This window comes from Dipodomys merriami, unplaced genomic scaffold (genome assembly GCF_024711535.1).
Source record: "Dipodomys merriami isolate MVZ:Mamm:240054 unplaced genomic scaffold, mDipMer1.0.p SCAF_1, whole genome shotgun sequence".
Classification (NCBI taxonomy): domain Eukaryota; kingdom Metazoa; phylum Chordata; class Mammalia; order Rodentia; family Heteromyidae; genus Dipodomys; species Dipodomys merriami.
This window is the reverse complement of record NW_027202270.1, coordinates 142,703,472-142,729,377: the sequence shown is the minus strand read 5'-3', so window position 1 is coordinate 142,729,377 and position 25,906 is coordinate 142,703,472. Positions and strand designations below refer to the sequence as shown.

Sequence of the window (25,906 nt, the reverse complement as noted above, 5' to 3'; positions counted from 1 at the left end):
GCTGCTATAAAACCTTAAATGAGAAGATTCTGGAGAAACAACTCATCAGGCTCTACCATTTATAATTTGTGCCCTTTTTCTGAACATGTATTTCAATAACATAGTTAAAAAAATACTACTGGGTAGCAAACTTATTATGCATGAGCTTTAAACTTTAGAACTGTTTCCAATACTATGAGGTGGGAATGAGATTGTATTTGCCTTCTAAAAAACAGAGATGGCAGGTGGGCCATCCAGAGCAGTGCTGCTATAGTGGGGCTTGTCAATCTGCAAACTGTTACCTGTCAAGACCAGAGTAGTACAAACCCAGAGTAAGCCAAAACTTTTTCTTCAACATGGCAAAAGCACATTACCATGATACTCAAAGATTACAGGATTTTCTGTCTAGATTTTTAAATGGTCTGGTGACCAGTATTGGTAACTCCCATCATTTGCCAGGGGTAGAAACTACTGTTACAGGGTCAACCTCTTTTTTTTTTGGTCAGACACGAGGCTTGAACTCATTGTCCCTATGCTCTTTTGTTCAAGTCTACCACTTTGGGCAACAGCTCCACTTCCCTTTTTCTGGTGGTTAACTGGAGATAAAGAGTCTTACAGATGTATCTGCCTGAGCTGGATTTGAACTGTGATCCTCAGATCTCAGCTGCCTGAGTAGCTAGAATTATAGACGTGAGCCACCAGTGCCCAATTAGGGTCTACCTCTTTAACATCTCTCTCTCCCCCCCCCCCCTTCCCTCCCTCATCTTTTGGATCTTTTATTATTATTTTTTTTTACTTTCTGTGGATGCTTTTGTTTTGGGGTTTAGGACCTGTTCAAAATTGCAGATCAAAGCTTTAAATGTGCTTGACAGAGAATGTGCATGCTCAGCACATTCTGCAAGTTCAGAGGGTTCACAAATGCCAGCGGCACACCCTCACTGAACACCATGGGAATGTGTGGAAGGAGGTGAACCAATGTTAAGTAAAACCCTTTGCTGCTGCTGAAGCCAAGTCTTCAGGAGAACACAGGCAAAACTCCATGGCTCCCGGAGGCCTGCAGTTCTGAGCACCTGCAGGCCTACTTCTCCAACTTGCTCATCCTGTGCAACTCCATACAAACACCTCATTAGGACGATTTCAAAGGAAGCTCTTACACCATTACATACCACTATTAAATACTTGCTTCTAAAGGCAACCAGGGGACAAGAAAGGAATCGCAAGGCATGACGATGACTCACTATAAACCTTAACTATGGTCTTTAGAAATACATGTTTCTAAGATGTCTAATTTCAATTTTTTACAACTGCCTATGATAAGTATAAAGTATTTAAAGGTAATAGAAAATGTATATAGATTAAAACAGGTAGGTGATTCACTAAAAAGAAGGTCAGTATTCTGTGCTTTTGGCAAAAATTAATAATTATTACAAGTGACTCCCAATTGAGAATGTGCTTCCTGTTAGCTAAGACAAATTGGAGCAAATATTCCTCACTTTCTTTTCCATGGTGTCAAGATCAAACCAAGGGCTTCATACATGCAAAACACATGTTCTAAGCTAAGCTATATCCTCAGCCCTTTCTAATGTTAAAACTGAGGGCTCATGAGCTGGGCACTGGTGGCTCAGGCCTATAATCCTAACTACTCAGGAGTCTGAGATCTGAGGATTACGGTTCAAAGCCAGCCTGGGCAGGGAAGTCCCTGAGACTCTTATCTCCAATAAACCACTAGAAAACTGGAAATAGTGCTGTGGCTCAAGTGGTAGAGTGCTCACCTGGAGCTGAAGAGTGCAGGGACAGCGCCCAAGCCCAGAGTTCAAGCTCCACAATCGACCAAAAAAAACAAAAACAAAACTGAGGGCTCAGAATGTGGCTTAGTGGTAAAGTGCTTGCCTTAGCATGCATGAAACCCTGGGTTTGATTCCTCAGTACCACATAGACAAAAAGCTGGAAGTGGTAGTGTGGCTCAAGTGGTAGAGCGCCACCCTTGAGCACCAAGGAGCTCAGGGACAATGCCCAGTCCCTGAATTCAAGCCCCAGGACTAACAAAAAAAAAGAGAGAGAGAGAGAAAGGAAACAAGTTATTGAAGGCTGCTATAAATGTATTTATTTAAATCCATTACATAACTATTTTACAAGGACAAAGAAAGCAAATACAGGTTGAACATCCCTGATAAGAAAATCTGAATCCTGAAATGCTCCCAAATCCAGAATTTCTGGAGTGTCAACATGCTATCAAAAGTAGAAAATTCTACACCTAACCTCAAATGCAACATGCTAAAAATACATTATATAATTGCTTCCAGGCTATATGTATAAAGTTGTTTTTGAAAAACAAGTGAGTTGGGCTGGGAAGGTGGCTCAGTGGTAGAGTGCTTGTCTTGCATGCATGAAGCCCTGGGTTCCATTCCTCAGCACCACATAAACAGAAAAAGACGGAAGTGGCTCAGTGGTAAAGCACTAGCCTTGAGCTGAAGAGTTGAGGGACAGTGCCCAGGCCCAGAGTTCAGGCCCCACAACCAACAACAAAAAAAAAACCAAAAAAAATGAAAAAAGTGAGTCGGCATTTCATCTACATGCAAATATTCTAAAATGTTTTTAAAAATCCAAAATCTAAAAGACTACTAGTTACAAGTATTTAATATTTTCAACCTGAAGTAAACTCCAAATCACTGTAGCTCCAACTTCATCTGGTTTTCACTGCTTTATTTTATTAATCCCATGAGCTGGGCACTGGTTGCTCATGCCTGTAATCCTAGCCACTTAGAAGGCTGAAATCTGAGCATCCTAGTTCGAAGTCAGCCCAGGCAGGAAAGGCTGTGAGACTCTTATCTCCAATTAGCCACCAAAAAGCCAGAACTAGACCTGTAGCTCAAGGGGTAGAGAGCCAGATTTAAGTAAAAAAGCTCAGGGACTAGGCCCAGTCCCTGAGTTCAAACTTCAGTGTACACACACACACATATACTCTCTCTCTCTCTCTCTCTCTCTCTCTCTCCTCTCTCTCTCTCTCTCTCTCTCTCTCTCTCGGAATTCCCAGGAGTTTTATGTCAGGGCTGGCAGGAAGGGGGCAAGTTACTTACTCTTCTTCATTTCTTCATTTCCTTTACATATTGTTTGCTTCAGCTGTTCAATCCTCATCTTGCAAGACATTATTTTCCATCTCTGAAAAATGTAAGCCATAAATGTCATAAATGTTGGTGTCATGATCAAGTAATAATATCTATTCCAGATCACTGTTCATTTTCAGAAAAAAAGGAAGAAAAGATTTGATAATTATGTTTGTTATAGGTTTTCTAAATGTGGTAGACTCCAAAAAGAAAACTTTTTTTTCTAGCTCAATGGAGTAGGTTGCTAGGAAATTAAGGGAGGAAAAAAAAACTTTCGTAGCTCTTTTCCATGAGTTAATAACTAAGCACAGAGAAAAATGTTGAAGGACAGTCTCTAAATTTGCTCTGTCCAATACTAGACATACAAGGTTATTTAAAACTTGACTAAACGGACATAAAATTAGTTCCTTACACTACACCTGAATGTCAAATGGTCAACACCATCCATGCTAGTTTGGCAATGTAGATACAGAACATTGGGATCATCACCAAGTCTTATAGTTATGCTATTCTACATTCTTAATGCTCAACATCACTACAGTATCTCACTTCATAGAATAAACACTAACTGCACAGTAACAAAATTTCCTACTCAAGCTGGTGGGTTTGTTTTGTTTTGAACCAGTAGTGGGGCTTCAGCTCAGGGCCTTGTGTTCTTGCTTGATTTTTTCTGCTCAAGGCTAGTGGCTCTATCACTTGAGCCACATCTTCACTTTCAGCTTTTTGATGGTTAACTAGAGAAAGAGTCTCACAGATTTGTCTGCCCCAAATTGACTTAGATTTCATTTTCCAGAGTACCTCGGATTACAGATATGAGCTATCAGTATCCAGCCAAAAGTATTTTTTGCTTTTGTTTTTTGGTACATAATCAAATAATTATTTTCTGAAACACCTTGAGAAATTATATGAATCATAAAATTGTTTTTGCCTATTACCAGGGAATGGTAAAACCAGGTACCAGCTGGAATGGTAAAAGCAGCTACCCCTAAAATGACTAAAGGATGGACAGGAATGAATTAAAACATGGTTATTCCTTAATGCCTCTGTAACTGTAGATAAGGATTGGTAGGGAAGCGACTTCTCCTAGAACCAGATCAATTTAAGGACAGACCTAGAGGGTGTGATGGGTTTAGAAAAAAAAAAAAAGAAAATTAAATACCCTTAAAGGTGTTTAAGCATCAACATTCAAATTTTTTGATAAATAGACAACATTACAAGGATTTCAAAAAAATTAATAGAACACATTTTTCTCATAATATCTACAGCATAAGCAAAATTTATTTTCATTACAAATATGGGTAACAAAAAAGTATACATTCTTGTGGTTGAGAAAAAAAAGTAGAAAATATGAGTTTGCCTGACTCCTGTATATTCACAAGGAGTAATGGCTCTGTGTACATGCCATGTACATACACTAGGGTGCGAGATAGAACACAGGTCCTAGTTAGTGAATGCTAACAAGCACTTTTCTACCATGCTACAATCCCTGCAGCCCCCAGATCAGCCTCAAAGAGTAATCTCTTAAAACTGAAGTTTGATGTGTATGGTTTTAGATTTTTAGAGTATAAATGCCTAAGTAGAATCTAAATTTACCTTAGCCCACTTGTTTTATTTTTCTGTTAAAAATTATTATAGACATTCTTTCCTTTTAGACCATGTATTTTAAAACTCATCAAAAGAAATTTTAATTGACATAGTAATTGTGCATATTTGTGGGCTTTCATGTAAGATTTCAACACCTTTTTTTTGGTTGGTTGTGGGGCTTGAACTCTGGACCTGGGCGCTATCCCTCAGCTCTTCAGCTCAAGGTGAGCACTCTATCCCTTGAGCCAAAGTGCCACTTCCGGTTTTCTGATGGTTTACTGGAGATAAGAGTCTCATGGACTTTCCTTGCCGAGGCTTTGAATTGTGATCCCCGGATCTCAGCCTCCTGAGCAGCTAGGATTACAGGTGTGAGCCACCAGCAACTGGCTTCAACACATTCTTTTTAACAGCTAGGCAGCACTATGGCTTTTTATCTCCTCCTGATTGATGGCCATATCACATACTATGTGAATTATAATACATGCATAGGATATATATAATATATACATATTATGTAAATGGCTATGTATGTTTACACATTTCACCACCAGGACTGCAGATAAGTCAGCTTCTTTCACCATAAAGTTCTGTATTCATAGGCATTTCTTCAGGAGGAAAATTGTTGGACAAACTGTATGTGCCTTTACCATGTTTTTCTTTGTTGTTGTTGCTTATTTTGGGTTTTTTTGGCACTGGTGTGTGTGTGTGTGTGTGTCTGTGTGTGTGTCTGTGTGTGTGTGTCTGTGTGTGTGTGTCTGTGTGTGTACTGGTCCTTGGGTTTGTTGTTGTTGCTTATTTTGGGTTTTTTTGGCACTGGTGTGTGTGTGTGTGTGTCTCTGTGTGTGTGTGTCTCTGTGTGTGTGTGTTTGTGTGTGTGTCTCTGTGTGTGTGTCTGTGTGTGTGTGTCTGTGTGTGTGTGTGTCTGTGTGTGTGTGTCTGTGTGTGTGTGTGTGTCTGTGTGTGTGTACTGGTCCTTGGGCTTGAATTCAAGGCCTGAGAGTGGATATAAAGAGTCTCATTAACTTTCCTTCCTGGGATGGCTTTGAACTGGGATTCTCAGATCTCAGCCTGCTAGTAGGGGTGAGCCATCAAGTGCCTGCTGATTATGGGTTTTTTAACTCAGGCCTTGTGTAGCTAGGTAAGTGCTCAACCACTTACACCTGGAACAAGCCTTATATGAGCTCTATAAAAACAGCCGCCACCAAACTGTCCCTAAATAGAATGAATTGATGGATAATCCCATCAACAAGAAATATAAGTGTTAAGTGCTGCCAAACTCTTTGGTTTTCATCTTTATATTTTTTTTTCAGTTTAACTGTAAATTTTTAGCATCTTTAATATAAAAACAAACTTTTATGTCATCTGTCGAAATGTTCTTCAATATTCTTTCTTTCAATATTTTATGCATTTAGATTCAACTATTAAGCCATATGGAGTATGTTTTTTTAAATAAATAATTATTTACAAAAAAGTCATTCCTTTGTATTCCTATGCCAATACCAGACTTCCTAATTATCTTTTATGATGGCTCCATAGTTTAATTGCCTATACCCTGGTTTTGGTACTTCAGTGAAATATTTGAGAAGGCCACAACTCAAAATGATTTTTCATGTTCTCCCAACATAAAATCCTGTAGCTTCAAGCATTAAAGAACATTAACATAAATAATCCTTTGAACTCACCAATTGATCTGTTATCCATTTTCCTTCCACAGCCTTTAATACTCTGTATGGGAAAGAGATATAGAAAATAACCAAGAGTAGGAAATCAGTTTCTAAATTTTATTTTTTGTTTTATTTTTGAGAGTAAGTCTGGCTATATCGTGGATTCCTGGGCTCAACTGATCCTTCCAGCCCTACCTCTTAAGGCTAGTACTACAGCTATCAAAATGAACCCCTCTTGCACAATTAATTGATATTTTTTTCAATGTCAAAAAAAAAGAAGACCAAGACCAAACCGGGTGCTGGTGGCTCACGCCTGTAATCCTAGCTACTCAGGAGGCCGAGGTCTGAGGATCATGGTTCAGAGCCAGACTGGGCAAGAAAGTCCATGAAACTCTTATCTCCAATAAACCACCAGCAAACCGGAAGAGGCGCTATAGCTCAAGTGGTAGAGTGCTAGCCTTGAGCTGAAGAGCTGAGGGACAGTGTTCAGGCCCCGGAGTTCAAGCCCCACAACCGACAAAAAAAAAAAAAAAGACCACGTTAAACTTAATAACTTACCAATCCACATATCTATATAACCTAACAGCAGATTAACCCACATGGTGACAGACAAGTTCCCCAAATTAAAAAGCAAACTAAAAAAACTCACTCTTTCTGAAATTCTTCTTGCTTGCTTTTAAGTTGGCTTAAGCGTTCTTTCTTGTCAACAAACCTAGAAGAAAAAAAATACTGGTTATTTAAATATTCCTTTTCTCAAACTCAGTGAGACCATTTAAATTCCCAAGAGCTCATCATTTCTGCACTCTGAAAATGTCTCTCAAAGTAAACATACACCTCCTCCAAAGGGAATTCACCCGGGGAATTCAGTTATTTTAAGACTACAAATCTTCAACTTTCCTTTCTTTCTATAGATTTTTCCCTGGCACCCATCATCCAGATTACTTTGTAAAACATGCACCTCAGAATACGAACATGAATTTGAATACAAGAACATCAAGGATTCCAATATAAATAACTTCAATTGCTGAGCTTAATTGAATCCTGCCCTCTCGTGTAAATCAAGTCATAATTTTTAAAGTGTCATTTTTTTTCACTAATTTGTCATGGATTACTGAAAGGTGATAAATTACTTTAAAGTTATCAGAAGAAAGAGGTACCACAGTGCTGATAATTTTTATTGGTTGTGGGGCTTGAACTCAGGGCCTAGATGCTGTCCCTCAGCTCTTCAGCTCAAGGCTAGCACTCTACCACTTGAGCCACAGCACTACTTCCCATTTTCTGGTGGTTTATTGGAGATAAGAGTCTCATGGACTTTCCTGACCGGGCTGGCTTTGAACTGTGATCCTCGACCTCAGCCTCCTGAGTAGCTAGGATTACAGGCGTGAGCCACTGGTGCCCGGCTAGTGCTGATAATTTTCTTGTTGTTTGTTAAACTTCTACATCCCCCCTTATTGTCTTCCTGATATTTTATTTTTAGTTTAGTTTGCTTGCTTTCTTCTTCCCTCTTCCCCTCCCCACTGGAATAACATGATTCTCACTATATGGCCCAGGCAAGTCCTAAACATAGGACCCTTGTGCCTCAGCCTATCGGGTCCTGGGATTACAGGTGTGAATCACCATGCCTGGCTCAATCCTATTTTCTTTATTTGTTTGTTTATATATTTATTTTTGCCAGTCCTAGGGCTTGAACTCAGGGCCTGGGCACTGTCCCTAAGCTTCTTTTGCTCTAGTACTTTACCACTTGAGCCACACAGTGCCGCTTCTGGCTTTTTCTGTTTACATAGTACTGAGGAATCGAACCCAGAGCTTCATGGCATGCTACGCAGGCACTCTACCACTAAGCCACATTCCAAGCCCCTCACTCCTCTTTTTAAAGTTGATTTTAACTGGCACATAAAAAATATAGAAATTATACTCTCTCACACACATGGTTAACACATGTATAGCATGTATAGCATAAAAATAAGTTAAGCATATCTTTACATTTACCATTTTTATGGTGAAATCATCCAAACTCCTAGCTTTGTGGACCACACTTTTCATAATTGCCACCTATAATTATTCTCTATGCAGTACCATAACAAAAGTTCTTGTCTAAATTGTACCTTAGTATCTTCCCTCTTTATTCTCCCAACCTCTGGTATCCACTATTCTAAATTACTTCTACTAGACCACTGTTTTTGTGTGTGCCAGTACTAAGGCTTTCAAGGCCTGGACACTATCCCTTAACTTTTTTGTTCAAGTCTAGCTCTCTACCACTTGAGCCTCAGCTCTACTTCTGGCTTCTTAGTTAATTAGAGCTAAATTCCACAGACTTCCTTCCCAGACTGGCTTAAAACCACAGTCCTCAGATCTCAGCTTCCTGAGAAGCTAGCATTACAGGTGTGAACCACCATTGTTTTTTTAAGACCCTGCATGTAAATGGTATATCTTTCTCTGTCTGGCCCATTTCCCTTGACATAATGATCTGCAGTTCTACCTACACTGCAAATGTTCTCTTTTGTAATATAATCCAATAAATCCATTTATCTTCCTCTAAGCATTGTTTCACTTGCAGATTAAAAATTTTGATACAGGTATTTTCATTATCATTCAGTTTGAAGCTAGTAAGTTTCCATGAGATTTCTTCTTTGCTGCATAAAATTTGAAGTATAATTGTTTAGTTTCCACACTATATGGAAATTTATAGATAATGTGTTACTCTCTTTGACTTTAATTCTGATGTAGTCATATAATACTCTGAGATTTCAGTGTTTTGATTTGAGACTGTTTCAAGACCTTGGTTTTGGTCTGCCTCTGAAAATTCCATTAGCACTTGAAAGAATGTGCATTATACATCTACTGAGTGCAGTGGTATCACATCTTCTAGATCTGTGCTGTTCCACCAGCCACGCATGACTACTGAGCATCTGAAATACGGCCTGTTGCATTACCAGGGTTTGGGGAATGAGGGAGTATGACTAATATCATGAACTGATTATGAACTGAGCAAACAGTGGCTCACTATTTTCAAGGGGAGGATAATGCCACAGGGCACAATAACATGGTATGGTGTCCAAGATTACACTTTTGATGTCCTCTAAATTCCTAGCATAGAATAATATGTTAAGAAAACAAATAGAGACACACAGCTGCAAAAATAATATGGCCAAAGAAGTCTCTCTTAAGACACTGTTTCTACATTCTTAGTGTTTGAAACACATCAAGAGATCTATTTGTAAATGGAGGGATAACGTGACCTGATAATGATCTTCACTGAGAATGTACAGTAATATTAAACAAAAAGGCAAATCATTTCATGTATCACAAGGTGGTATTAAAAATCAGTAGAGAAATAAAAAGCAAGCCAAACAGTATTATGTGACATAATTACGAAGCTATAAAATGACACCACTCACATTTAAACTTGCAACTCACCTCCTTACATGCACTAACCACATTTCAAGAGCATGCTTACCTAATTGGAGTAGCATGGCCACAGAACATGTCTACCACTGTAGAAAGTCCTACTGAATAACACTACAGTGTCCAGTAAGGTGGCAACTACATGAAACAGGACTGGAAAACCCAGAAACCAATCCAGAATGAGACAGGCACAGGGATTCATTAATTATCAGGCACTTGCCATGTGCCTAAAATGCAAGCATGATCCAGGATACCGAACTAGACATTCTTCTGCAGTGGTGCATTCTTGGACATATCACTTGTTATATGCTTCAATTTCCTTGTATTAGAAATAACATAAGTGTGGTATTTACTTCAGCCCCACAAAGACAACATGGTGATTCATCTAGGGCAACATGGTGATTCTGATAAGCTAAAGGAAATGACAAACCCACAAGACTCTCAGACCAGGCAGAAGTCTGGGATGGGAGCAAAAATCTTTAATGCTCTCCTTTCAGATCTGAAATAAAAATGTGACTTTGCACTAAAACAAACTGAAATGAGCGATAACTCTGTCCAGCTGATTCTACTGTGCCAGCTGATTCTCATGGGCTTTGTTAGCAAAAACAATAGAAACACACAAACAAAAAGCCCTTAAGAACAAATATATGGATGACAGCGGGAATAATAAGCCAAAGATAACAGTTCTTAGTGGATCTTGTTAGCCTTCATGAAAGAAATTAAAAACAGGTAGTACTAACAAAGTTCAACAGCAGAGAATACTCAGGAATCTGGGTAGGTCAGAATGTCACTTGCTCACTCCGGACACTCATCCATTCTCCACATTCCCCATCCCAATATTCATCCTACCATCCTGTGCTTTCTCAATATGTCTCCCAGCAAGAAGTAGGAAGATAAATAGACAGTTACCACCTTCAGACTTCCATCCATGTTTTATCTTAAAATAGGTTGGGGGAAGTGGGTGGATCGGTGTCATAAAGCATTTCCATCCCAGAATAGACTGGCTCATCTCATTCTTTATAATAGGTATATAGAATTTCACTGAATGGCCACCATTGCAAAATTCTGGCAATTATCTTTAAATTTCCTCTAAAATATTTTCTATGATTCATAAGGCCACCAACAGTGGATGACAGAACCCACCTTCTGAATCCCCCACAAACCAAACATTTTATGTTTCTTCTAGGTCTCTGTTCTTCTTACTATCCTCTCATCATTTTTTTAAAGAGGGGTAGAGGTTGGTGATGGGCTTAAACTCAGGGCCCTCTAGGGTATCTCTCAGCTGTTTTGCTCACAGTTGGCACTCTACGACTTGAGCTATACCTCCAGTTCTTTTTGTGCTTTCTTTGTTGTTTTGTTTTTACTGGTTAATTTGTAAGAATCCCTTATATTTGTTTGCCCCAGCTGAACCTTGATCCTCTGAGCTCAGCCTCCTAAGTACCTAGGATCCCAGGTGTGAGCCACTGGCGCCATATCATCTCTCTATTTGTCCATTTGGACATCTTTTCATATTTTATTGATACATTTCATTTGCTGTTTCTTTATGTTCTTCATCTTTTTTTAGTTTTTTTTTTGGGGGGGTGGGATTTTTTTTGTGTGTTGGTCGTGGTACCTGAACTCTGGGCCTGGGCGCTGTCCCTCAGCTTTTTAGCTCAAGGCTAGTGCTCTACCACTTGAGCCACAGCACCACTTCTGGCTTTTTCTGCTTATGTGGTGCTGAGGAATGGAACCCAGGGCTTGATGAATGCGAGACAAGCACTCTACCACAAGCACTCTACCACTTTCCCAGCCCCTTTTTTTTAGTTTTTTTTTTTTTTTTTTAAGACTGTTTATTAGAGGATTTGACCATTTTTTTCCTTTAATACATCTTGAAATTATTTTTTCTCAATTTGTGTTCTTACTGTTTAGCTTTAGAGAATTTCTAAGCTTTTATGCAGGTACATTTACTGTATTACTCTTTTTTGTTGTTGTTGTTTTTAAATGATTCTAGGCCAGGTGCTGGTGGCTCATGCCTGTAATCATAGTTATTCAAGAGACTGAGATCTGAGGATCATGGTTTGAAGCCAGCTCTGGCAGAAAAGGCCATGACACTCTTATCTCCAATTAACCATCAGAAAACAAGTGGCGCCGTGGCTCAAGTGATATCCATAAGTGAAAAAGCTTAGGCCCTGGGCTGGGAAGGTGGCTCAGTGGTAGAGTGCTTGTCTGGTAGAGTGCATGCATGAGACCCTGGGTTTGATTCCTCAGCACCACATAAGCAAAAAAACCCGGAAGTAGGGCTGAGGCTCAAGTGGTAGAGTGCTAGCTTTGAGCTGAGGGGCAGCACCCAGGTTCAGAATTTGGGCCCCATGACTGACAAAAAAGAAAGAAAGAAGAAAGAAAGAAAGGAAGGAAGGAAGGAAGGGACAGAGAGAGACAAAGAAAGAAAGAAAAAAGGAAAGAAGGAAGGAAGGAAGGAAAGAAAGAGAAAAAGCTTAGGTCCTGAGTTCAAATCCTATTGGAGGGGGGAAGATGGAGAGAGGGAGGGAGGGAAAGGGGGGGGGAGAGGGAGAGGGAAAGAAGAGAGAGGAGAAAGAAGAAGAAAAGAAGAAGAGAAAGAAGACAATGATGACGAAGAAGAGAGAGAGAGAGAGAGAGAGAGAGAGAGAGAGAGAGAGAGAGAGAGAGAGAGAGAGTGTATCTAGTTGTGCTTTCTGAAAGAAATCTGACAGTCATATTTTCTCTTCCAAAATATGTTTTCTAAAGCCAGGCATGGCAACACACCTGGATTTGGGGCTGTACAGCAAGACATTGCCCCACGCTAAAAAGTCTTCCAGACTTACCAAGGTTTCTGTTTGAGAGTCATGTTATACAACTCACGCTTGCCATGAACTTATAATCATCCTGCCTCAGCTGCCAACTACTGGGATTTCAAGTGTACCCTGCCTTTCCTCACTTCTGTGACTTAGCATTTGTTTTCTTTCCTCTAAATACTTACTCCCTTAAATTGACTTTGTTGTTTCCTAAATTCTTCCATACTTTTGTTACTTTTTTTTCCCAATGAAAAAATAGGATGGGGGAGGGGACAGGAATGTCTCAGGTTTTTGCCTAGCAAGTGTTAGGTCCTGAGTTTATCCCCAGGGACACCTCTCCTTCCTCCTCTCATCACCCCCCCCCCCCCAACATACAAGTAGAGGCAGAGGATGTAGCTCAGTGGCAGGGCACTAGCTTAGCATGCTAAAATTCCTTGGACTCAAATCCAAAAAATAAAATAGTATTGGGCTGTCTAAGGGAGTAGAAGCAATAAGGAGGAGGGAGAAAAGAGAGAAGGAAGGGGAAAGAGAGAAGGGCCAGAGACAAATAGGCAGACACTCTGGACAAAAATGACTCCTAATAGCTGATTGTACACCAGGTACTATATTAGACATTTAGCAGTTAGTTATTTACCTTAATCTCACTAACTGCTGGATGGGTATAGTACTATTCTTACCATTTTTCAAGTGAGTAAACAGAGACTGAGAGTCTCAAGTTGGCTTGTTCAATGTCACAGAGCCAGAATGTAATCATTACTTGAAAAATGTATTTTACACTAAAAAGAATGGAGTAGGGGCTGGGAAGGTGGCTCAGTGGTAGAGCGCTTGCCTTGCATGCCTGAGGCCCTGGGTTCGATTCCTCAGCACCACATAAAGAAAAAAGCCAGAAGTGGCACTGTGGCTCAAGTGGAAGAGCGTTAGCCTTGAGCTGAAGAGCTGAGGGACAGCGCCCAGGCCCAGAGTTCAGGCCCCACGACCGGACCCCAAAAAAAAAAAAGGAATGGAGCAACATAGACCAGGAAGGGGAGAAGAGGGAAAGAAGGTATATTTGTAGATGCCCACAGGAGAGATCCACAGCAGACAGTGAGAGAGAAACCTGGAAAGACAGGAAGGATAAAGATCCAAAGAGAGGTTGGGACAGAAGCGTGTGGGCGGTGAGTCCGTAGTGAGAGCAGGCAGAGGGAGGTGGAGACATGGCTCATGTTGTGAGGCCACTGCTTTAATAGTGGCCTCCTTCCCTACTCTACTAGTTCCACTTTGTGCCTGACTGTGGCCCCACCATTGAGGATTTGCACATGAGGACCAGCACCATGGCTGGTATCCGGGTCTGGATGACCTTCCTGGATACTCTGGGCCAAGTAGAGTTCAAGGCCATGAAGGAGCAGGCATGTGAGGGTTCAAAGTTAACAACCAATAGTGTTTCCATCAAGCAGCAAAACTCTTCATGCAAAGTCAAGGACCACTATGACTTCCTGTCCTGCTGGACTGGGAACAAGGCAGACCTGGAGAGCCAGCTCCAGACTCCCCCATCTGAAGCATGCATCTTCCGTTCCTCCCACCAAGTGGCTTACTTCCAGACCTGAGCCAACCTGTCTCAACATCGATGAGCCTTGGAGCAGCTGGTATGAGCCAATGGAAATATCAAAAGTAACAGCTCCTACACAGCCCACCATGTGCCCAGGAGGGAGGACTGGAGTTGCCTTTGTGTCTAGCTACAGGTAAGACAGCTACCAGCCAAGCTCTTGCTTCACAGCTTTCTGTGTGGCCTTTGGCCCAGGTTGAGCCTCAGTTTCCAACTCTGCCTTTCCCAGGACACACTCCACTACCTTACTCCTGGCCTCCTCTGTGCCATTGTCATGTGTGCTCTCTGCCAACTCCTTCTTTCCCCTACCACAGTCACAGGAGATGTTTACAGGCAAATAAGACAGGCAAAGAAAAAACAAGTTTCTAGCAAAAAGAAAACATAGAAAGTTAATAGAAAATGAAACCAAACATTATATAGGCTGCTCCCTTGTCAGATAAGAATGATGCTGCTTGTCTATAAGGAGTAGGGAGAATTTGAAAGCATCAAGTTCACATGCTTATAAGCATATAACACAAGCAAGTGTCCCTTTTCTTTATTCAATGAGTGGTTTTGCATCTTACTATGTATAGTATACTGGCCCATGTAAAGAGATGGGGGCAGGGACCCCCTGGGAAGGTGGCTCAGTGGTACAGTGCTTGTCTTGCATGCATAAGGTCCTGGGTTTGATTCCTCAGCACCACATAAGCAGAAAAAGCCAGAAGTGGCACTGTGGCTCAAGTGGTAGAGCGCTAGCCTTGAGCTGAAGAGCTGAGGGACAGCACCCAGGCCCTGAGTTCAGGCCCCACGACTGACACAACTCCCCCCCCCCCAAAAAAAAAGATACTCTTTACAAATGAAAACAGAAAATTTCAGTTTTGTTTTCAAGATAGTAAGCACAAAAATAAAAATATTATGATATGATTTCATCTTGGCATAGAAAACAAAGTATTGAAGACTAGACCCCATCTATATTAGAGATGTCTCTACTGATTTTTCTTTATATTTCTGTAATATTTAAGCTAAACATCTTTAAATTGCAAGAGTCATATTTAGATTTACTTTCTAAAAAGAACACATCCTACTTTAGGGGTTCATTAGTATAAAAATTCAAAATATTGCCAGGCACTGGTGGCTCACACCTATTAATACTAGCAACTCAGTAGACTGAGATTTAAGGATCACAGTTCAAAGCCAGCCCAAGCAGGAAAATCTGTGAAACTCTTATCTCTAATAAACCAGCAAAAAAGCCAGAAGTGGTGCTGCTGTGACTCAAGTAGCAGACTTTATATAAAAAAAAAAGTTCAGGGGCAGCACTCAGGTCCTGAGTTCAAGTCCCAGGATCATCAGCACACATATATACCGCCCTCTCCCACCAACTTTAAAACATTTGAATTTAAAGTACCTGGATACCCTAAATAGAAATGCCTTCAAAATTTTAGTAAGACATAAATTGAACTGGAGATTCTGTGCCCTAAGTGGAGAACCCACTGAAGTAAACATGATTACTGTGCTGATTTGAGATAGGTCAGCCTCAAAGGAACTCATGAGCATTAGGAGAACCAGATTTTTAGCTTTGAGACCCAAATACAAGTTCAACTGAAAATTTTTTTTAAAGGACTTGAGCTAGAAACTTACCTGGCTCAGAATAGACAACCAACCTCCCTTAAAACACATTCATTAAAATTTCCCACAATCCTGATCTCTAAAGCATCCTGCTTTTTTTCTGGCAATTCAAAAAGAAATCCCTATGCTCTGAGCTACGTCAGCCCTGCTCTGTCTCACTCACTTGGGTAACATTTAAGATTGCAGCAAGTATCCATTTCATCATCCTATCAATTTAGTAACTTCCCTGTCAGGAGTAAGCCCAGGGTTACATTTCATATTTTACTTTCCATGGAGTGTTATATGGCTTTGGTGTTTTGGTTTTTTATTGTTCTTTTTAAATTTAAATTTCATTTTTAGGTAACCCAAGTGGTTGATGCTTGAATTTGAACTCAGGGCCTTATTACTTAAGGGGCAGGTTAGGTGTTTTGGGTTTCATTTTTTTCCAGATGGATCTTGTGATTTTTCCAGAGGGATCTTGGTGGATCAAGATCCTTCTATATTCAGACTCCTGAGTGGCTGGGATTACAGACAAGAACTACTGCATCTAGCTGGGTTAAGTGTTTATGTGGTACTGAGGAATTGAACCTAGGGTTTCATGCATGCTAGGCAAGCACTCTACCACTAAGCCACATTCCCAGCCTGGATTAGGTGTTTAAGTAGAGACTTTAGCTTATGAAAAATCTTTTGGATTATGATGGAGCTTGAAAATATGCAGTACAGATATCCTGAGCATTAAAAGAATTGGATCTAGAGATTTTTAGAATCTGGCAAAGTGGTACATGGAGCTCCGTGCAGGTGTACTAGCTCTATGGGCTCAATCCCAATCGATAGAACACATAGTTCACTAGAGTATATAACACCCCACTATATATCCTAATCTGTGTAAAAAAAAAAAATGGGATGGTATTTTTTACTGCTATCATTACACATTCGCGATATAAATATAATTCATATCTGGAAGTGAAGAGAACTAGCACAGCCCAAGAGTAAGTCAGCCATAACAACTTGAAGCCAAAGTAATTAAGTTCATAAATCATGGTGTTGAAGAACAAAGGAGATAGCAAATATGTAGGATTTTTCTTCATAAACTGAAAAGTTATGTTAAACATGCCCAGTGATGATCACTAAAAACAAAAGCTCTATTTTCTTAGCAAATCATCGTTTGTGGGTGGGACAATTGTTAACAAGTTGCAGGGTCTGAGAGTTAAGATCCTGCCTGAAGGCCATAATCAAGCAGTAGAAAGTGGATATTTTCTAAAGATAAGGTATCCAGCTACCTGTAGGACTTTTGTCCTGCTGAGTGAACTCAAGAGCAGTTTTCTTTTTCATTTCAATCAAGTAAATCTGTTTAGTTTTCTTGTATCTGAATATCTAGAATACCCAACGCATTTATTCACATGCAACAAAAAGGATTAATAACACCAGACATCAGGGCTCATACCTGTAATCATAGCTACTCAGGAAGCTAAGATCTGAGGATATCAGTTTGAAGCTAGCCCAAGCAGGAAAGTCCACCAGACATGGAGATGTGGCTCAAATAGCAAAGCACCAGCTTTGTGGGAAAAAGCTAAGAGAGAGTATCCAGGCCTGAGTTTAAGCCCTAGAACTGGCAACTCTCTCTCTCTCTCTCTCTCTCTCTCTCTCTCTCTCTCTCTCTCTCTCTCTCTCTCTCTCTCTCTCTCAATAAAATGCAGGCTCCTTCCTGTTGAGCCAGTAACCTAGCATCCCAGAGACAACAGACTTTTGTAGGCTAGCGAATGATGACCAAAGAGATATTAGATTGTGAAAATAAATAGCTGAGAAGTACTTTTCAAAGTGGTTTGTGCCTTCCCCTTGAAATCTACAGTAACATCTGAATTTCTTCCTCATCTTTGATTCCAGTTATCAAATTGTGCTGTGCCTGCATTTATTTCCTGATAAAAGTGTAATCATGTACTTTTGGTGTACTGTTGTTTTGTGACAGTGCTAGACTTGAACTCAGGGCCTGGGCACTGTCCTTGAGTTTTTTTGTTCACAGCCAGAGCTCTGCCACTTGAGCCACAGGTTCCACTTCCAGCTTTTTGGTAATTAATTGAAGGTAAAAGTCTCATGGATATTCTTGCCCTGGCTAGCTTCAAAACCATGATTCTTAGATCTCAGCCTCCTGAACAGCTAGGATTATGGGTGTGAGCCACTAGCACCAGGATAATAATGTACTTTTAAAAGTCATTCCATGAAAGTAATTCTGCTTCATTCCTAATATGTATTTTCAAAGATCCATATTCAGATGGCCAAAGAATGTCTTTTTCCCCCCAGCTTACTCTAGAAAATCACTAGTTTCTAAACTAGATTTCCCTTGTCGTCTTCAAATCATGTTTCCAAACTCTTTCATGCACCTGTCACATAAACTGGTAACCAGTTTTTTCCCAATTATGAGTGGAAAGATTACTCAACCTACTAGCTACCTATTGCATAATGGGACTATTTTTGGAGTTAGGTAAATATATAATCCAGAAGATTTGCTTCTTTATAAATGATCTATAACTTTAAAATATCCAGCAGTCCAAGCTCCAAAGAAAATTGTGTTGGTGGTATTGGTTTCTATCATTCCTCCCCTCCATTCCTTAAGGAAGTTGTAGAGGTTAAAAAGTGGGTGAAAAGCAGAGAAAGGTGGGTATTGCTTGTGATAACAGGCATGGTGATAGCTGAGAAAAACAGGATGTGGGTGAGGATAACAAAGTTACCCCGCTGAACCACGTAAGGTATTTTTCAAGTACTCTACCAGTTAAATGCATACTGTCCATAAAGTACATAAAGATTCAGTCTTTCTTAGGAGTCCAAGTAAGTCCTTCTAAGGACCTAAATATTATGAAACTTATTGTTTTAATATATAGTTTTCCTTAAATTGCTAAGCTAGTAAAGCCCATATTTTCAGTTAGCCTATGACATTCAGTTAGTCTATCACATTCCACATCCACAAAAGCACTGCTAAGTTATTCGCTAATTTACTGAAAATCGGCAGTTAAACATGGACTTTCAAACTGTACTGTAAGACTTCACAGTTTATTTCCAAATGAATTTCCAGTCGGTAAGGGGCTTTTCTTGATGTTAAGAGGGAAAGAGTTTGAAAGAAGAACCATAATGCCGAAGTTGTCATGAATAATGAGGACAGTACAAAGCTCATGACCAACCTCTGGCCCATGCAGTCTGTGTAAATCTTTGAGAGCCAAAAACTGTCTTTCTCCTCTGTAACTTGTAAGAATATTTTATGCATACAACGATCTTTAGGGAGAACTCATTATAAATTGTTTGGCTACTCAGCCAGGCATGGTGACTCAATCTTGGAACACTAACTAGTTGGGAGGCAAAGATCAGGTGATTGGAGGCAAGTTCAGACAAAAAAGTTCATGAGACTTCATCTCAACCATGGTGGTGAGTTCCTGTTATCCTAGCTACTGAAGCAGCACAATGGCTGGGCATAACAGAGCATGCCTATTATCCTTAGTACATGGAGAAGCACAAGGAGGAGGATAGCAACTCAGGCTAGGCAGACACAAATCAAGACTCCACCCTAAAAATGACCAAAGCAAAAGGGGGCTGGAGGCAGAGGCAATGTGGTAGTGTGTTTACTTGGCAAGCTGGAGGCCCTGAGTTGAATTCCCAGTACTATTAAAAGAAAAGAAAAAAAATCATTTGGCCATTAAGACAGTAGTCCTGAGTTTGAAGAGATTCTTTTATCCTATCAGACCCTGAACAATGTTCTGAAAACTAGCAAGCCTTCTTTTTAAGGCCCAGACAGTTAAGCAGAGGAAAAGAGAGAGAGTGAAGTAAAGTTAGCTGAGCAGAACACAGTGGAAGCCCTGATTTCCCAGGCCTATTTTTAGTTCTACATTGTGAATGGTTGAGGCATTTATTTGCTCTCCGGTTTTTTCCCACCATAAAATACACATCTTCTGAAAATTCACCTTACTGCTCACATTTAACAGAGATTTTTTTAATGTAAGATTTGGTTGGCTAGTCAGTTGCAGTGCTGGGGATGAAACTCAGGGCATCACACATATTAAGTAAATGCTCTACTACTGAGCCCCATCTCCAACCCTAAGTTTTGAAAGTAGTATTGACTTTGCATTCCTTCAATAGCATGCCTAAGCCTAGCACTGGTAGCTCACACCTATAATCCTAGCCACTCTGAGACTCAGATATGAGGATCAGTTTGAAGCCAGCCCAGGCAGAAAAGTCTTATCTTCAATCAATCAGCAAAAAGATGGAAGTTGAGGTGTGGCTCAAGTGGCAGAGAACTTGAGGGTCTGAGTTCAAGCTCCAGTCAAATAAAACAACACACACACACACACACACACACACACACACACACACACACACACACACACACACACACACACACACACACACACACACACACACACACACACACACACACACACACACACACACACACACACACACACACACTGCGTGGGTGCTACTCTGTTGCTGAGCTAGTGATGTGATAGAACAAAAGGCAAGCCATGCCTTCATGGAACTACATCTTGAAAGCAAGTTATTTTCCTCAAGTAAACAACATTGCATATCAAGTGTTGGGGGCAAGAGGTAAGAGACTACACTGGTGAGAAAAGTCAGGGAGAGGCTCACTCACTGAGAAAGTGACATTTATGTTCAGAGGAGAGATAATTGTGTCAATAAAGGGGAAAGATGTTAAAAGCAAAAAGAATGGTCCAGTGGTAGAAAAGTATCATATTGAGAATTTGAAAGACAGTGTGTCACTGGGGAGTGAGCATAGCCCCAGTCTATTTTTTTGTATGTCTGTGTGCTGGTACCAGAGCTTGAACTCAAGGCCTGGTGTTCTTGCTCAGCTTTCTTTTTGCTAGTTAACTGGAGATCATAGTCTCATTGACTTTTCTGCCTGAGCTGGTTTTGAATTGCTGTATTAGCCTCCAGAATAGTTAGCACTACAGGTGTGAACTACCAGCACCTGGCTTTTCAGTATATTTTGGAGTGTTTAATATAGGCTACACAACATGTGACACAAGCTCTTACATAATCACTACTAGAAGCCGGCTGCCTGTGGCTCACACCTGTAATCCTAGCTACTCAGGAGGCTGAGATGTGAGGATCACAGTTCAAAGCCATCCCGGGCAGGAAAGTCTGTGAGACTCTTAGCTCTAATTAACCACCAGAAAACTGGAAGTGATGCTGTGGTTCAAGTGGCAGAGTGCTGGCCTTGAGTTAAAAAGTTGAGGGACAGTGCCCAGGCCCAGAGTCCAAGCCCCACAACCAAAAAAAACAAAAAACAAAAAACATAATCACTACTAGAAACTTCTCAAGTTAGATAGTCATCATTTTCAAAGAGAAATAATAAGGAGAAGAGAGCTTAAGAAATTTGTTGAAAGGGACTGGGAAGGTGGCTCAATGGTAGAGCGCTTGCCTTGCATGCATGAGGCCGTGGGTTTGATTCTTCAGCAACACATAAGCAAAAAGAAAAAAGCCAGAAGTGGCGCTGTGGCTCAAGTGGTAGAGTGCTAGCCTTGAGCTGAAGAGCTCAAGCGCCCAGGCCCAGAGATCAGGCCCCATGACCGGACCCAAAAAAAAAAGAAAAAGAAATTTGTTGAAAACCACATCAGCAAGTTGTTGAACTTGGGGTTCAAGTCAATGGAGCATGAATCCAGAGCACATGCTTCTTTGTTTAACTATTTTGGGGGTGCACTACTGGATTTTGAACTTAGAACCTCACTCTGCTTGTTTGGCTGGTGCTATCACTTCAGTCACACCCCCAGCCCTGCTTTTGGCTAGTTACTTTGGTGACAAAATCTCCCAGACTGTTCTGTTCTACCTGTTCTGGCTTTAAACATCACTCCTTCACAAGCTCAGTCTTCTGAGTAGCTAGGATTGCAAGTGTGACCCACTAGTACCGGGCTCCACACTCACATTTTAAATTCAGCCTTACAGGTAAAGTCAAAGGAAAGCCTCAAGAGACTTCACTTGGCCTGGCCAAAAGATTAGATGTAATTTTTTTAATGAAATGGAAAGTTATTGAAAGGTTTAAGACTGAAGACTATGTGATTGCCTTTTTTTTTCCCTTCAAACTGGTCTGCTGTGTGAAGGACAAAGATGGGGCAGGGAGGTGGGGGAGGTAGGGGGACATCTTATAGGGTCCCAGATTACAAGAAGCCAGAGTCAAGATATAACTTGGTGTCAGAATGAATTAGACTGGCTGATGATTTGGATAAAATAAATAAGGGGGGCGGGGAGAAAGGAATATCTAAGATAATCCCTAGGTTACTAGCTTTGGTAACCAGTGATAGATACTATCATGATAGATATTTAAATGGTCTAAAAATAGACTAGACTAAGTGTGCAAAGGAGGAACAGATTCATTCAATTATTCCTTCTATTATATGAGGATGTAACAGTGTAGAAGACAGTTAAGAAGGTCTTGCCCTCATAAAACTTCTACTTCTGGAGTGGGAGGAGTAGTTGATAAATAAATCTATAAAGCATCAGATGGTAATAAATGCTATTTAAGTAGGAAAGAGGTTACAAGTTTAACTGGGGAGTTTGAAAAACTCTCTTTGGGGCTGGGAAGGTGGCTCAGTGGTAGAGGGCTTCCCTCACATGCATGAGGCCCTGGGTTCAATTCCTTAGCACCACATAAGCAGAAAAAAGCCAGAAGTGGCACTGTGGCTCAAGTGATAGGGTGCTAGCCTAGAGCTGAAGAGCTGAGGGGCAGTGCCCAGACCCAGAGTTCAGGCCCCACAACCCACAAAAGAAAAGGAAAAGGAAAAGACTCGAAGCTTAAGCAGAAGCCTAAGGAAACAGAGGAGATCGTTTCTAAGGGGGGAGGGGGTTGGGAGAAAAGGGTTTTTTACAATTAGTAAGACTGCAAAGACACTGAGGTGGAAGTGTTCTGGGACTGATAAGACAGCCAAGGTGAATAGCTGAATGAGAGTATAGGAAAATCTAACAAGTCATCAGCTCAGAGGAATAACAGATAATGCATAAGTTTGGCTTTTATACTTTGGGTAGGAGAAAAGTGCTGGAAGATCTCCACAGAAGAACGGAAGTATGGCAGTACTCTAACTGCAATTTGGAAATTTAACAGAGGAGCAAAGGTGGAAGTAGCAACCCCAAACCATGAACTTCTGGTGGGTGGGGCCAGATGATGGTGAAAGGATCCAATTTAGACTAGGTTTTGAAGAGTACATGGGATTTATTGATGAGATTGGACACGGCACAGTGACTTAAAAGGAGTCAAGGAGAACTGAGGGTTTTTTTTGAGTGAACAAGGGAAGGATGGTATTTGTCATTTACTGAGTTGGGATGAACTGTGAAGAACCAATCTAGGAAAAAAATATGTGTTGTTAGTCTTGTTGAAATGGAGATACCAATTACAAATTCAAGGATAGATATTGAACAGTCAGTCCTCTTTGGAGTTCAGAGAGATAAGGGTTGGATATACAAATCTGAAATTCTTTTATATGATACTTAAATTATTGGAATAAATCTAGGAGAAAATGTAAAGGATCCAGAATTGAATCCTTGATAAACTCCCTCAAACATTTCCATCTCTTATCCAATGTTGTTTAAAACTGGCTTAATTTTTTTGTTGCTGTTGTTGGTTGTGGGGCTTGAACCTGGGACTTAGGGCCAGTCCCTGAACTATTTTGCTCAAGGCTAGTGCTCTACTGTATTGAGCCACAGCAGCACTTCTGGGTTTTGGGTGGTTACTTAGAAAAAAAGAGTCAAGGACTTTTCTGCCTCTGGGTGATCCTTAGATCTCGGGCTTCTAAGTAGCCAGGATTACAGGTGTGAGCCACTGGCACCCAGTTATACAGATCCTCAAAAGAACTCCATCTATGATCACAAGAATAACAGGAACTCAAAACATTTCCAAATCTGTAAGTTTATAGTCTGAGAGTTAAATGCATGTGTATATGTATCTTGGCTGCATGAATTTTAATTCTGAGTTCTATGTTCATCTGTGTTAGGTACTTACTGTGCAATTTCCTAAAAGAAAACGGAATAATAGCACACTGGATTGTTGTAAAATAATACCTGAACTTTCCTGATAAAGAAAAAATTAGCTACTTTACTATCAGTGAAACAAAAATTCCAAGTGGAATACTCCGAATGCCTAACTGCAATTCTCTTAACAGGTTGCAGACTCAACCTGAATTTCAAAACAAAGCCAAAACACATCCTCGAATTCCTAAGGACTCCAAAATAATCTTTGGAGGTAGGGAAGGGACAGAAATGAGCAATCAAGACAGCCTCGTTCACGAGGCCCATCTGTGACAGACTGCCAGGGCCCCAATTCCTCGTAACTAGTTATTTGAGGGTCTCCTGGCCCCTTTCTGGAGAGTATGAATGTACTTTCGAAGGCAGGGAAAGGTTAAACTGAGCTTCTGAGCCGGAGTACAGCAGAGAACTAGCATTCCAACTCTTACAGCAGCAACAGGGGAGTCTCCCTAGAAAGTCTCTATCCCTCGTACCCAGGGGCACAGCAGAGGGGTCAAACTCCCACCCGGCGGGCCCTGGGAGCAACAGCGACCTTCCCTCAGCTGGCGCCCCCCTTCCCCGCCCGCCGGACCCTGCCCTCGCAGGCAGCAGGGCGCCGGCGCCGAGCGGCTCGCCTGCCCGGCCCCTGGGGCTCGGACCCCGGCGCCCGCCTGCAGCCGCCTGGCCCGAGGATACAGGAAAGAAACAATGGGCCCCGGCGGCCGCCGTACCTCTCCTGGTCGCGGCCGTCGAAGTAAACGAAATCGCCGTTCTGGACACACTTGGCGCAGGTCAGCCGCCGGCGGGTGGTGTTGCAGAGCGGACACCGCTCGACGGCCACGTAGAGCCCCTCCGCGTCGTCCACCGAGTCCACCAGGTCGCGGGAGAGGGACCGGGGCCCGAAGCCAGGGGCCTCCGGCGCCTGGGCTCCCTTCCCACTGGGAGACGCCATGATGGCTGGAGAGCGGAGCCAGTCACGTGGGATTTTGTTTTCAACCAGGTGCATCCTGGGTGCGGGGGGGGGGGGGCGGAGGGGGCGGGGAGAAACCTGAGGGCGAGGCCCGGGGAGGAGAGGGGCGGGTTTGAAGCGGTTCGGGGGCGGAGCCTGAGGTGGTGATGGGCGGGGCCTATCGCGTGGGCGTGGCCTCTGGAGGCGCGAGGGCGGGGTCCGGGAGGAGCCTGGTGTGGCTCTTGGCATCACAGCGGGGGAAATCCTATGTCCCAGGAGCTTGCCAAACCGAATATCCCCTGCCAGATCAGGCCGCGGCTTCCTGGTCCACGCCTGCAGGCCAAAAATAGAAATACGATGCCCTAAGGCTTCTAAAGGAAAAATAAATGGGTACAGACTAAGAAGTTATTTTCTCACGCTAAGATGCTTTTAGGTTTGGCTCTAGCTAGGAGACACCGTTGGATGGGAAGCTGGGTCCTGGAAGTCAGCTGCAGTTTGGCTTCCAGCTGTGTGGTTTGGATCAAATTAACCTTCTCTGTGCCGTTTTTCTTGATTAGGAATATAATGTGCTCTACCAACCTAATCATCAGGAAATTTAAATAGGTTTAATAGTAATCTAAGCCAGGCGCTGGAGGCTCAGGCTTGTAATCCTACTCAGGAGGTTGCGATCTAAGGATCGCTGTTCAAAGCCAGCCCGAGTAGGAAAACGTCCAGGAGACTCTTATCTCCAATTAACCACTAGAAAACAGGAAGTGGCACTGTGGCTCAGAGTGCTAACCTTGAGCAAAAAGAGCTCAGGGACAGTTCCTACCGACAAAAATTAACAAATGTAATCTAATAGCAAGCCTAATTCTAATAGGTTTAATAGGAATCTATTTCTTACCAGGAATTCACTGAGAGCCCAAACTAACCAGCAAATCAAAGTTATGATTTCCAAAAACTGATGTTCATTTTGGGGGTTTTTGGACAGGGTCTCCCTAAATATAGTCCTTGAGTTTGGCATCCTCCTACCTCTGCCTCCCAAGTGCTGAGATTACAGGTAGGTAACCACCGTGGCCAGCTCTCAACACTCAATAATCTGTCACTTCCTTGCCCTGGGCTACACTTTAAGGATATTTGAACTAAGTACATGATTAGGATTTCCCTTAAAGTGTCTAGACAGACAAAGGGGTGGGTGAGAAAATTTCTATCACAGTAATTAGTTTTGCATATACCTGTAAAGGAGGGGAAAAGAGAAATGGGTTTGTAGGTCAGTGATTCTCAAGCAT

At 41.6% G+C, this 25,906-nt stretch overlaps 1 protein-coding gene across 1 annotated transcript in view; it reads right to left on the bottom strand.

The window, feature by feature from the left end:
* Atg14 (autophagy related 14) overlaps nt 1-24,672 on the bottom strand; it is a 38,918-nt gene extending 14,246 nt beyond the window's left edge. Inside the window, exons 1-4 of the mRNA XM_070032980.1 lie at nt 24,421-24,672; nt 6,981-7,043; nt 6,350-6,392; nt 3,057-3,138 (exon numbers count right to left, since the gene is read on the bottom strand). Coding sequence (XP_069889081.1) covers nt 3,057-3,138; nt 6,350-6,392; nt 6,981-7,043; nt 24,421-24,641 — 409 coding nt within the window. The 5' untranslated portion in view covers nt 24,642-24,672. The remainder of the gene's footprint in view (nt 1-3,056; nt 3,139-6,349; nt 6,393-6,980; nt 7,044-24,420) is intronic.
* Nucleotides 24,673-25,906: the final 1,234 nt, after the last annotated feature.